The sequence below is a fragment of the Gossypium hirsutum genome, chromosome A03, assembly GCF_007990345.1.
Source record: "Gossypium hirsutum isolate 1008001.06 chromosome A03, Gossypium_hirsutum_v2.1, whole genome shotgun sequence".
Lineage (NCBI taxonomy): Eukaryota > Viridiplantae > Streptophyta > Magnoliopsida > Malvales > Malvaceae > Gossypium > Gossypium hirsutum.
The window spans coordinates 113,393,432-113,406,320 of NC_053426.1; the positions used below are offsets into that span (position 1 = coordinate 113,393,432).

The following is a 12,889-nucleotide window of genomic DNA, read 5'->3' on the forward strand; positions in this document are numbered from 1 at the left end:
CATATTGCGCAACCAAGGCTAGCAAAATCCGAATAGACGAATGCTTCACAACTGGAGAAAACACTTCATTGTAGTCTATTCCTTCTTTCTGAGCGTAACCCTTTGCTACTAATCTAGCCTTGTATCGAATTTTATTTTTATCAGGAAATCCTTCATTCTTTGCATATACCCATTTGCATCCAATTGCCTTCTTTCCCTTGGGTAGTGTCACCAACTCCCAAGTCTTATTTTATGAAGAGACTGCATTTCTTCATTCATTGCTTGCTTCCACTTTACACCATCAGGGTTACTTATTACTTCTGTGTAAGTAGAAAGAACATCATCATCTGTAATTGGAAGTGCATAGGCCACTATATCATCAAAGCGAGCAGGCTTACGAATCTCTCTTCTTGACCTTCTATATGCAATTGAATCTTGTTGCTGTAGAGGTTCTTGGGTAGGAACCTCTTCATCATTTGTCCCTTCAATATTAGCTGGATCATCGTTAACCTTTTCAAGCTCCACATGCTGCAAAGTACTACTGGTTTTGTCATCCTTTTGTGAATCCTTGTACTTCAACATGGTTGATTCATCAAAAGTCACATCTCTACTGAAAACAATCTTCCTTGTATCAGGACACCAGAGACGATATCCTTTTACTCCATCAGTTATACCCAAGAATAATGCTTTCTTTGCTCTTGGGTCTAACTTAGATTCTTTTACATGATAATATGCAGTGGAACCAAATACATGCAAAGAATCATAATCAGTAGCAGATTTACCAGTCTACATCTCCATAGGAGTTTTTCCATTTATTGCAGCTGATGGTAAACGGTTAATTAGATGGCACGCATATGTAACTGCCTCAGCCCAAAATTCTTTGCCCAATCCAGCATTGGACAACATACATCGAACTTTCTCCAGTATAGTTCGATTCATTCGTTCTGCCACCCCATTTTACTATGGTGTATCCCGAACAGTGAAGTGTCGCACAATGCCCTCATCTTGGCATACTTGTAGAAATGGATCGTTTTTGTACTCAGTACCATTATCTGATCGAAGTCGTTTGACCTTTCGACCAGTCTGAGTCTCCACCATCTTCTTCCATTTCAGAAATGCATCAAAAACTTCACTTTTTCTTTTCATTAGATACACCCATACTTTTCTTGAATAATCATCAACAAAAGTAACAAAATAGTGCATACCTCCCAAAGAAGCTACTTTGGTAGGTCCCCACACATCACTGTGAACGTAGTCCAGAATTCCTTTCGTATTGTGAATTGCTGGACCAAATTTTACCCTCTTCTGCTTGCCCAGAACACGATGTTCACAGAATTCCATTTTGCAAGAATTTGCACCTTTCAATAAGCCTTGCTTCACCAATGTCTGCAAAGCTTTTTCACCAGCATGTCCCAATCGCATATGCCATAATCTGGTAGCCTCTGAATCTACATCTTTTGTAGAAATTGTTGATGTTGATCCAATAACTGTACTTCCATTTAAAAAATACAAGTTATTTTTTCTTGTGCCTTTCATCACCGTCAGTTGCCCAGTTACTACTTTTAGTAATCCATCTCTCAAAGTGATTGTGAGCCCTTTAGATTCTAGGGCACCTAATGAGATGAGATTTTTCTTCAGGCTAGGTACGTAGCGAACATCTGTCAAGACTTGGACTGAGCCGTCATGATTCTTCAATTGGACTGTACCCACTCCCATTGTCTTACAAGCACTATCATTGCCCATAAGAACAATTCCACCTTCTAGCTCTTTAAGACTAGAAAACCAGTCCTTATTAGGACACATATGGTAAGTACATCCTGAATCCAAAATTCACTCATCCGTTTGACATGCCATTGCCATGCCAACCAAGCTAAAGTCTGACTCCTCATCATGCTCTGCTACACATGCATTAGAAATAGCCTTGCCCTTTTATAGCTTAGGACAATTCTTTTTCCAATGCCCTTTTTCACGGCAAAAGGCACATTCATCTTTGGCGGGTCTCCCTTTGGACTTTCACCTTCTACCAAATTTGCTGCTGTGTGAACGACCTCTTACTGTTAAGACTTCTGCGGTTGTATCTCTGTGATCTCTTTTATCTTTCTTTCGAGTCTCAGATCTATACAACGCACTACAGACTGCATCAAATGTGATCGTGTCCTTCCCATGAAGCAATGTGGTGGTAAGATGATCATATTCATCAGGAAGGGAATTCAACAACAATAATGCCTTGTCTTCATCTTCAAATTTCTCATCCAAATTTTGCATTTGTCACAGTAGTCCTTGCTGATGACGATGCTGCTGCCATTTTTCTCCTCAATCCCAACTACTGTATACGTGAACAGTACCGTATACGTGAATAGTACCGTATACGTGAATAGTACCGTAAACGGTCGTATTCCCCAAGTACGAACCTGGCTCTGGTACCAATTGTTGCGCGGAAGCGTGTGAAAGAGTAAAATTATTGTACTGAAAAATCACACTAAGTTCAATTCCCAGGAAAGAGAGGTAGATCACGAAGATCACTTAAATACCAAGTCTTTCCTAGCCAGAATATCCCTCTATCGTAATTTAATAGCACAATAAATCACTACAATCACATTCACAAAATATGCAAAACAAATAATAAAGAACACCAGAATTTTAACGAGGTTCAGCAAATTTTGCCTACGTCCTCGGGCACTACCAAATATATTTCACTCCAAAATTACAAGTGAAATTTACAAATAGAGAGAGAGAATAATGCCTTAAGTAGAGAATGGCAATTATGGGATGAAGAAAGTAAGAAATGGTTAGGCCTATTTATAGTTGAGGTTCAAGGATCAACTTGCAATGTTCCTATACAATTAGGGACTAAAATTGCAATTATCCCATGCCAACTTTTAACCCAACTTGCCAACCAATTTTACTTTCTACTTTCGGTGCCCACCCTTTTTGACTTTTCAAACAATGGGTGGGTTCCAATAGTTATGTTGTATTCTATGTCTTGTAAGTCATTTAAGAGTTGTAAACTATTAATGTAGCTTTATATTTTCCCCCATTATATTAACATTAACTATAACTCCATTATTTACTTATGTGTTTATATTAAAGCTATTCACTTGCGTCTTAGTCACGAAATTATTTATATGTTGAATTACAAAATTTGAAATTAAGATTTACTTGTTGTATTTGAATTAGACTCAATGAACTTTTTACCATAAAAATTTCAAAATTTCTACATAAGTCAATTAATACAATAAATTCTTTAATTCTTCTCTTGTTCCACTGTTAAACAACTCAGACTCTTCTTCACTAAAAATTTATTATATTTTAGTAAAAAAAAAGTTTTTTGTTTGTTTTTCTTAAAAATAGACTCACTAAGATTTTATTCATATAAATTTCATAGAGTAAATATTTTTGTACAGTTTCTAGTGATTTTTCGAAAGTTAAAATAAAAGAACTCGAAATCATTTTGACCTTTCCTCATAAAAATTAATATATATCATAATCTATAATTTCATTACTTACACCGTTTTTCTATGCAAAACTAGACTGAATGGGTATTAATTTAATATTTGATTTAACCTTTAATTCTATTTTTATAATTTTTAGTGAATTTTTAAAATTTAGTTACTTCTACTGTCCAAAAATTATTTTAGTAGAAACATTTTCATCTAATCACATTATACTTTTAGTTATCACTTATATTTATATATTGATAATATATTCATTTCTTTACCTTAGTTTATATATAATTAGAAATGTTGAATTTAAGGGTTTTAAAATCATAACTTTTATGGCTTTATATAAAAAGGCTACATTAATTTTCTTTAATTAACTATTTTATTTTAATTTATCAAATATTTATATTTTATGAATATTGTATTTTTAAAATTTGATGTTAACTTGTTAAATAATATAAACCGAAAATAATATATATTGTTAAATAATATGTAAGTGGTCAAATTAAATTTCATATAACATATGAATTTTCTCGCTATTGCTCCAGCTTTATCGGAAGTTCTTCGTACATATATATATTTATCTTTTTAATAATATATTGTTAAATAATAATTATATTGTTTCGCACTGAAAAAATGGATCGCTCGACTGTCGTCCAAAAATCTACATACGTGTCCAGAAATAATTAGTTCAAAAACTTGGTCAAATGTTTGACCTAAGTTTATCATCTAAACCAGCATGCATGAAAACTCTAAGGTCGCACGTCAAGTTTTCTTGCAATAACTAACGCACACAATTAATTATATAGAATCCCTAAAAGTTCTCGAAAACATTCCAATGTCGAAAGATTTAACCTTTTAGCTCGCCGCCATATTTTTTTTTTTTAAGATTATGTGAAACATGCAGACTCTTGAAAGATTGTCGGAAGATTGAAGCCTTTGCTCGCGATATATCATATTTTTTTCTTTTGTTTGATAGAGTAAGAAAAGCTGGTTATCCATTGAACTCTATATAAACCCCAAGGAGAAGGACCAAATTTCACAAACAAAAGAAAAAAGAGATTGATAATCGCATATCATATTACAGAAATGACGGAGATCTTTACAATCAATCTTAGAAGTGGCCATGAATCAGGGTTCACGTTTCACTATGTTGGCGGCGGACTTCCAAGTGTTCTGAGTGTTAGGAATGGAAACGGCGGTTCTTGGAGCTTCGAATGCCAGAATCAAGGAGGCGGGTGGTTCTCGATCAGAGGTCGTGGGTGGAGGAGATTTGTTAGTTCTCACGGTATCGGTGATACTGTCACTCTTTCAATGGAAGACGGTGACAATTTCTACACCATTAGTGTGAACTAAAAAAACCAATACCTCTTATGTAATTGGTGTGGATATAATATATATATATGTATATCATTGTTTGTTTTTTCTTTTTTAATTTGATATTTTTAGAACATTACTACTGTTTAATTAGTGTGTTTCTATTTTCATTTTTCAATTTATTATATGATATATAAATGGATCATATGGTTTAGTTTCATCGTTTTTTTATTATTTAAAACCAAGTCTCCTCCATTAATCATCTCAACTCCCTCACTTTCACTGTCCAATTCCGACTGTTGTTAAAATTAATCGTCTTGAAACTCTTAACTAATTAAATTAAAGAAAAACACAGTACGACTTAAATCTCTGACACCTCTAAAAAATTGCAATAACGTTGAATATGTGCCCTTCAATCATTTATTGGAGGGGGAAGAATCCAACACCCATTTATTTCAATGTTATTTCCCTATCATCCATTTTTTTTTTCAAATTATTTAACAACAGATTGCAAAGTATATATACCTATATGATAATAAATAAATAAAATTTTAAATATTAAGCATTATTGTTAATTTAAATGGACCAATAAGAGTGAATTTTATTACGCTATGTTATGACAAAGAATAAAAAAAATATTTAAGCTAAAACAGTATATATGATGCATAGTTATTATGGTTTCTTAAGCTATATATTAATCATCAAAAAATAGAACTTTATATACCATCATCTTTAAGAGGGTTGAATTCAAGATTTAAGCTTTTATATGGAAAAGGGTACGTTAAGTTAATTTAAGAAAATAATCTTTTTTCATAGAATGACAATCCATTAATGTTTTTTATATACTTCATTTATTAAGTTAGTCTGTAACCAACGAATAAAAAATTTATGATTATGTGGTTTAATTAATAAATATAAAATATAGTTTACTTAGATATGGATAATGCATAATTATTGTACTTTATTTATTTAGAGCCGCTATTAAGTCCAGAGATGCTGGGTCGGCTGCCAATTCTTCATTTACTTACCGCACGCAATTTTCTAGTTTTGGACATAAAAATAAAGTCAACTTTTAGTCCTGTTTAGAGTTAGGACAAAACCTATGTCACGAAACTCAAAAACACCACGTTGACTAATCCAAGTTTCGCAAGCAAAATACGTCCCTCAATTTTCCTCATCCTTAGATACTCGCGATTCATAATATAATAGTGCTTTAGCAGCTGTACTAGAAGTCCTTGTCTTAAATAATAATAAACAAATTAAATGTATAAATATATATTTTTAGAATAATAAACATATCATGGTTTACTAGTGTCTATATAAACACAAAATAAATAAATCTTAGATGCTCGCTATTCATAATATAATATAAATAATTAAGTTGCTTTAGCAGCATTTCTAGACCACGTACAACTAATAATTCTTCTGTTTTTTTCTTGTTCTTATGACCACAACTAATAATTTTCCAATCTAATAAAAAACAACTTACCTTACGGTGTTTTAACCTAAATGATGATAAAAGGCTGTAGTGTCCAATATATTTATAAACTATACTATTATATTTCCAAAGTATAAGTCGCGCATCTGCGTATGTTTTATTACAAGTAGCGATAGCTGCAGAGTGGTAGCACCACATCTTGCGAGCTAAGCAGATATTGTCTGTCTCTGAAATAAACAAATGTTTAATTTATTTCTTTTTCATTTAGAGCAAAGCTTATGGATTCCGAGACTCTATATATAGCTGGGGCACTTACCGTTGTTCCATCATCTTCATTTTGCTTTCAGAAAAGAAATATTTTAGATTCTCTCTCAAGCTACAACCTTATATCGGTACCAAATCAAAGCCACAACAATGGCTCTTTTACAGAAGACAGTAGAGCTACTTGATTTAGAGCAACTCACAGTTACAGAGCCATATGATTCCGAACCAATCCCTAATGCTGCCAGTTCTCGTTCTCTGACGGTCATAGATGAAAGGCGTCGCCCTTGGACGTTCGGTTACAGGGTTACCAGAAGAGGAAGGGTCTTGTCTGGTCCCCATTGGCAGAACTTCATTAGAGACAGTTAACATTAATGGAAGACAATTAATAATGGTTGCCATTAACATTAATGGGAGACAATCAATAATGACAACCACCAACTTTGGAAAAGTGGCAAGGGATAATTTTTTTTTGGTCCTTGAGATAATGGGCTATTTATTGTTTGGTCCTTGAACCTCAACTATAAATAGGCCTTCTCATTTCTCATTTCAATTCATCCCAACCAATCTTTCTCTCTTAGTTTTCTTTTTCTCTCATTTGAGAATTCTTAAGGAATTCTATTTGTTTGTAATACTTTGAAGATAGTAAAGTTATCATCTGGTGTTAGTGCCCGAGGACGTAGGTATAATTTACCGAACCTCGTTAAAACTCTTGTGTTCTTTCTTGTCCTATTTTTCTTTCAATATTTGAGGGTATAATAGTAGTATTTAATTGTGCTATTAAATTACTATAGAAGGGATATTCTGACTAAGGAAAGACTTGGTATTTAAGAGATCCATGTGATCCACCTCTCTTCCCTGGGAATTGAACTTTGTGTGATTTTTTAGTACAATAATTTACACGCTTCCGACCCTATTGTAACAACAAGTGGTATCAGAGCCGAAGGTTAATCGTAGTATGCTCTGTGGTTGCAGTTTGAACTGATCTTCCACATCAGAAAAGATTTCCTTAGGTATATTGAAAGATTATGGAGAAAACGGTCGGTGTAGGAGCTTCAACATCGTCCATGTGGACAAGACCGAAAATTGCAAATGCAAGACTGGCAGTGGAGATCTTTGATGGCACGGGCCATTTTGGTATGTGGCAAAGTGAGATTCTAGATGCCCTTTTTCAGCAGGGTCTAGACATTGCCATTGATGAAGAGAAACCAGATGATGTACAGGAGAAAGATTTGAAGGCGATCAATCGGTTGGCATGTGGCACAATTCGATCATGCCTTTCTCGAGAGCAGAGGTTTGCTTTTTCAAAAGAGACTTCTGCAAATAAGTTGTGGGTGGCACTTGAAGAAAATTTTTTGAAGAAAAACAGTCAAAATAAGCTCCACTTGAAGAAAAGACTGTTTCGCTTCACTTACGTCCCAAGTACCACAATGAATGATCACATCACCAAATTTAATCAGTTAGTCACTGATTTGCTAAATATGGATGAGACATTCAAAGATGAAGATTTGGCTTTGATATTGTTAGGGTCACTTCCTGAGGAGTTTGAGTTCCTAGAAACTACTCTACTTCATGGCAGGAGTGATATATCTCTGAGTGAAGTCTGTGCGGCCTTATACAGTTATGAACAGAGAAAGAAGGACAAACAGAAAAACTCAATCAGAGATACAGAAGCTTTAGTAGTCCGAGGTCGTTCATACACTCGGAAGAAAACTCAGAAGGGGAGATCAAAGTCAAAGTCCAGACTCGGGAAAGATGAATGTGCCTTTTGTCATGAGAAAGGCCACTGGAAGAAAAATTGTCCAAAGCTGAAGAATAAGGGAAAAGCTGCTGTAGATGCTTGTGTTGCAAAGCATGATACTAGTGACTCTGAACTATCACTGGTTGCATCATCATCGTCGTTCAATTCAGATGAGTGGATATTGGATTCGGGTTGTACCTTTCATATGTCCCCTAACCGGGAGTGGTTCTCTGATTTAGTAGAACTAAATGGAGTTGTTTATATGGGCAATGACAATGCCTGTAAAACTGTTGGGATAGGTTCAATCCAATTAAAGAATCAAGATGGATCAACCAGAGTTCTAACTGATGTTCGGTACGTGCCCAGTTTGAAGAAAAATCTCATCTCATTGGGAGCCTTGGAATCCAATGGTTCAGTTGTTACTATGAGAGATGGGATTTTGAAAGTGACATCTCGCGCACTTGTAATATTGAAGGGCATCAGGAAAAATAACTTGTATTACTACCAAGGTAGTACAGTTATTGGAGCAGTCGCTACAGCTTCCGGTAACAAAGAATTGGACTCAATGCAGTTGTGGCATATGAAGTTGGGACATGCCATCGAAAAATCCTTGCAAATTCTGGCAAAGCAAGGATTGTTGAAAGGTACAAAGGCTTGCAAATTAAAATTTTGCGAGCATTGTGTTCTGGGAAAGCAAAAGAGAGTGAAATTCGGTACTGCTATCCATAATACAAAAGGTATTTTGGAATATGTTCACTCAGGTGTGTGGGGGCCTTCCAAGACACCTTCATTGGGAGGAAAACACTACTTTGTTACTTTTGTTGATGACTTTTCCAGAAGAGTTTGGGTGTATACCATGAGAACTAAGGATGAAGTGCTTAGAGTTTTTCTTAAATGGAAAACTATGATCTAAAACCAGACTGGCAAGAAAATAAAGCGGCTTAGGACGGACAATAGAGGGGAATATAAAAGTGATCCGTTCTTCGATGTGTGCCAAGAGTATGGTATTGTTCGACACTTCACAGTTAGGGATACACCACAGCAGAATGGATTGGCAGAGCGTATGAATCGAACATTGCTGGAGAAAGTTTGATGTATGTTGTCCAATGCTGGGTTGGGCAAGCAATTTTGGGCTGAGGCTGTGACATACGCTGGATATCTTGTTAATCGTTTGCCATCATCTGCATTAGAAAGAAAAACTCCTATGGAGGTATGGTCTGGAAAACCGGCTACAGATTATGATTCCTTACATGTGTTTGGAACCACTGCATATTACCATGTGAAGGAGTCAAAGTTAGATCCGAAGGCAAAGAAAGCTCTCTTTATGGGAATCACTTCTGGAGTGAAGGGATTTCGTCTTTGGTGCTTAAGCACAAAGAAAATGATCTGTAGCAGAGATGTTACCTTTGATGAATCTGCCACATTGAAAAAGGTAGCAGATAAAGATATTCAGACGAGCAATACTCCACAGCAGGTGGAGTGTACTCCAAAACAGGTCGAGTTTGAGCAGATGGGGATTTGCCCAGTTAATAAGTCTAATTCTCCAGCCACAATGGAGGAATTAGAGGTTGAAGAGGTTCTGACCCAAGAACCACTAAGTACACCAGAACCAATTGCAGTTGCAAGGCCACGGAGAGAAATTCGTAAACCTGCTCGATTTACTAATATGGTGGCCTACGCCCTTCCCGTTGTTGATGATATTCCTATCACTTATCAAGAAGCAATGCAAAGCTTAGAAAGTGATAAATGGAAAAGCGCCATGGATGAAGAAATGCAGTCTCTCCGGAAGAACAATACTTGGGAGTTGGCGTAATTACCGAAAGGTAAAAGGGCAATCGGATGCAAGTGGGTATTCGCAAAGAAAGATGGATCTCCTAGCAAGAAGGATATTCGCTACAAGGCAAGATTGGTAGCTAAAGGCTACGCTCAGAAGGAGGGAATTGACTACAATGATGTATTTTCCCCTGTTGTGAAGCATTCCTCCATTAGAATTTTGTTGGCCTTGGTAGCACAGTTGAATTTAGAACTAGCTCAACTTGATGTTAAGACGGCTTTCTTGCATGGTGAGTTAGAAGAGGAGATCTATATGACTCAGCCCGAAGGATACACAGATGCTGGTGGTAGAAATTGGGTTTGTAAGCTGAACAAATCGCTATATGGATTGAAGCAATCCCCGAGGCAGTGGTACAAGCGATTTGATAGCTTTATGAGAAGGCAGAAGTACACAAGAAGCAAATATGACAATTGTGTATATTTGCAAAAGCTGCATGACGGATCTTTCATTTATCTACTCTTGTATGTTGATGATATGTTAATCGCTTCGAAGAGCCAAAATGAGATAGATAAGCTGAAGGCTCAGTTGAATCAAGAGTTCGAGATGAAAGATCTAGGTGAGGCCAAGAAGATTCTCGGCATGGAGATAAGTAGAGATAGACCGAGAGGCAAGCTCTGTTTAAATCAGAAGCAATATCTGAAAAAGGTATTACAATGTTTTGGTGTAAATGAAAACACAAAACATGTAAGTACCCCACTTGCTTCTCATTTGAAACTTAGTGCTCAATTATCTCCGAAGACTGAAGATGAAAGAGAATATATGACGAAAGTCCCATATGCTAATGCAGTTGGGAGTTTGATGTATGCGATGGTGTGTACGAGGCCTGACATTTCACAAGCTGTTGGAGTTGTGAGCAGGTATATGTATGATCCTGGAAAAGGACATTGGCAAGCTGTGAAATGGATTCTACGGTATCTTCGAAAAACCGTAGATGTTGGTTTAATTTTTGAGAAGGATGAAGCACTTGGTCAGTTTGTAGTTGGATATGTTGATTCCGACTTTGCTGGTGATTTAGATAAACGTCGTTCAACTACGGGGTATCTGTTTACTCTTGCGAAAGCCCCAGTGAGTTGGAAGTCTACCTTACAGTCTACAGTAGCTGTGTCTACTACAGAGGCAGAATATATGGCAGTTACAGAAGCTGTTAAGGAGGCTATTTGGCTTAATGGATTGTTGAAAGACTTAGGAGTTGTTCAAAGTCACATAAGTTTATATTGTGACAGTCAGAGCGCTATTCATTTAGCGAAAAATCAAGTCTATCATTCAAGAACCAAGCATATCGACGTAAGATATCACGTTGTGCGGGAAGTCTTTGAAAAAGGAAAAATTCTACTTCAGAAGATTCCGACAGCAGATAATCCCGCAGATATGATGACCAAGGTGGTAACAACAATCAAGTTTAATCATTGTTTGAACTTGATTAACATCCTGAGAATTTGAGCACCTTCAGGTGTATGGCGCTCGAGAGCGCATTTGTAGGCACTACAAAAGATAGCTTTATCGAATTTGGGGAGTTGAAGGAAGTGTGTGAAGATGTGATTATCCTAATCAAATCTTCAAGGTGGAGATTGTTAACATTAATGGAAGACAATTAATAATGGTTGCCATTAACATTAATGGGAGACAATCAATAATGACAACCATCAACTTTGGAAAAGTGGCAAGGGATAATTTTTTTTTGTCCTTGAGATAATGGGCTATTTATTGTTTGGTCCTTGAACCTCAACTATAAATAAGCCTTCTCATTTCTCATTTCAATTCATCCCAACCAATCTTTCTCTCTTAGTTTTTTTTCTCCCATTTGAGAATTCTTAAGGAATTCTATTTGTTTGTAATACTTTGAAGATAGTAAAGTTATCATCTGGTGTTAGTGCCTGAGGACGTAGGTATAATTTACCGAACCTCGTTAAAACTCTTGTGTTCTTTCTTGTCCTATTTTTCTTTCAATATTTGAGGGTATAATAGTAGTATTTAATTGTGCTATTAAATTACTATAGAAGGGATATTCTGACTAAGGAAAGACTTGGTATTTAAGAGATTCATGTGATCCACCTCTCTTCCCTGGGAATTGAACTTTGTGTGATTTTTTAGTACAATAATTTACACGCTTCCGACCCTATTGTAACAACAGAGACAATAGTGTTCGAGTTGGTGACACGGTATCCATTGAGAGGAATGATGGGCATGGCTATCCAGCAGAATACAGTATTGAAATAAGAAGAAACCAGGGCTAATGTTAAACAAATTAGAGATGAATGGCAAGATTATTACGCAATCTACATCTACTGGTTATGAGTCCATTATTATATATTGTATTGTGTCGTGTTTATATGCTATTTTAATGTAATGTTTGAAATCCATACTTTGTTTTAAAATGAGTAATTGTGTTGCTATTTGTGTCTTGTAAGTCATTTCTATGTATAAATGTCTTATTATTTTGAATCGGATTTATATAGCACGCATATATATCCAATATACATTGAGACTCATTGCTTTATTATTCATCTACCCATGGGGTAAATGGGCTGCTGAGATCCGTGACCCAAGGAAAGGGGTTACGGTCTGGCTAGGCACTTTCGATACTGCTGAAGCAGCTGCGAGAGCTTATGATGCTGAGGCACGGAGAATTCGTGATAAGAAAGCTAAGATTTAACCTTTTTGTTCGCCACCATATGTTTTTTTTTTCTTAAGATTATGTAAAACATTCTGACTCTTCAAAGATTGTCGGAAGATTTAAGCCTTTGCTCTCGATATATCATATATATATTTTTTCTTTTGTCTGATCGAGTAAGAAAAGCTGGTTATTTATTGAACTCTATATAAACCCCAAGGAGGAGGACCAAATTTCACAAACAAAAGAAAAAAGAGATTGATAATCG

At 35.8% G+C, this 12,889-nt stretch overlaps 1 protein-coding gene across 1 annotated transcript; it reads left to right on the plus strand.

Moving 5' to 3' along the window:
* The first annotated feature begins 6,588 nt into the window (after positions 1 to 6,588).
* On the plus strand, positions 6,589 to 12,663 carry LOC121218516 (ethylene-responsive transcription factor ERF062). Its single transcript, XM_041095804.1, has 2 exons — positions 6,589 to 6,799; positions 12,467 to 12,663. Exons 1-2 carry the CDS (start codon positions 6,589 to 6,591, stop codon positions 12,661 to 12,663), a joined length of 408 nt encoding a protein of 135 aa, XP_040951738.1.
* Positions 12,664 to 12,889: the final 226 nt, after the last annotated feature.

Bases quoted from the DNA above. Each gene is read 5' to 3' on its own strand.
- LOC121218516 (XM_041095804.1), top strand. From the start codon at position 6,589: ATGGCTCTTTTACAGAAGACAGTAGAGCTACTTGATTTAGAGCAACTC. The intron at 6,800-12,466 runs GTTAACATTAAT...GGATTTATATAG, and splicing joins GCAGAACTTCATTAGAGACA to CACGCATATATATCCAATAT.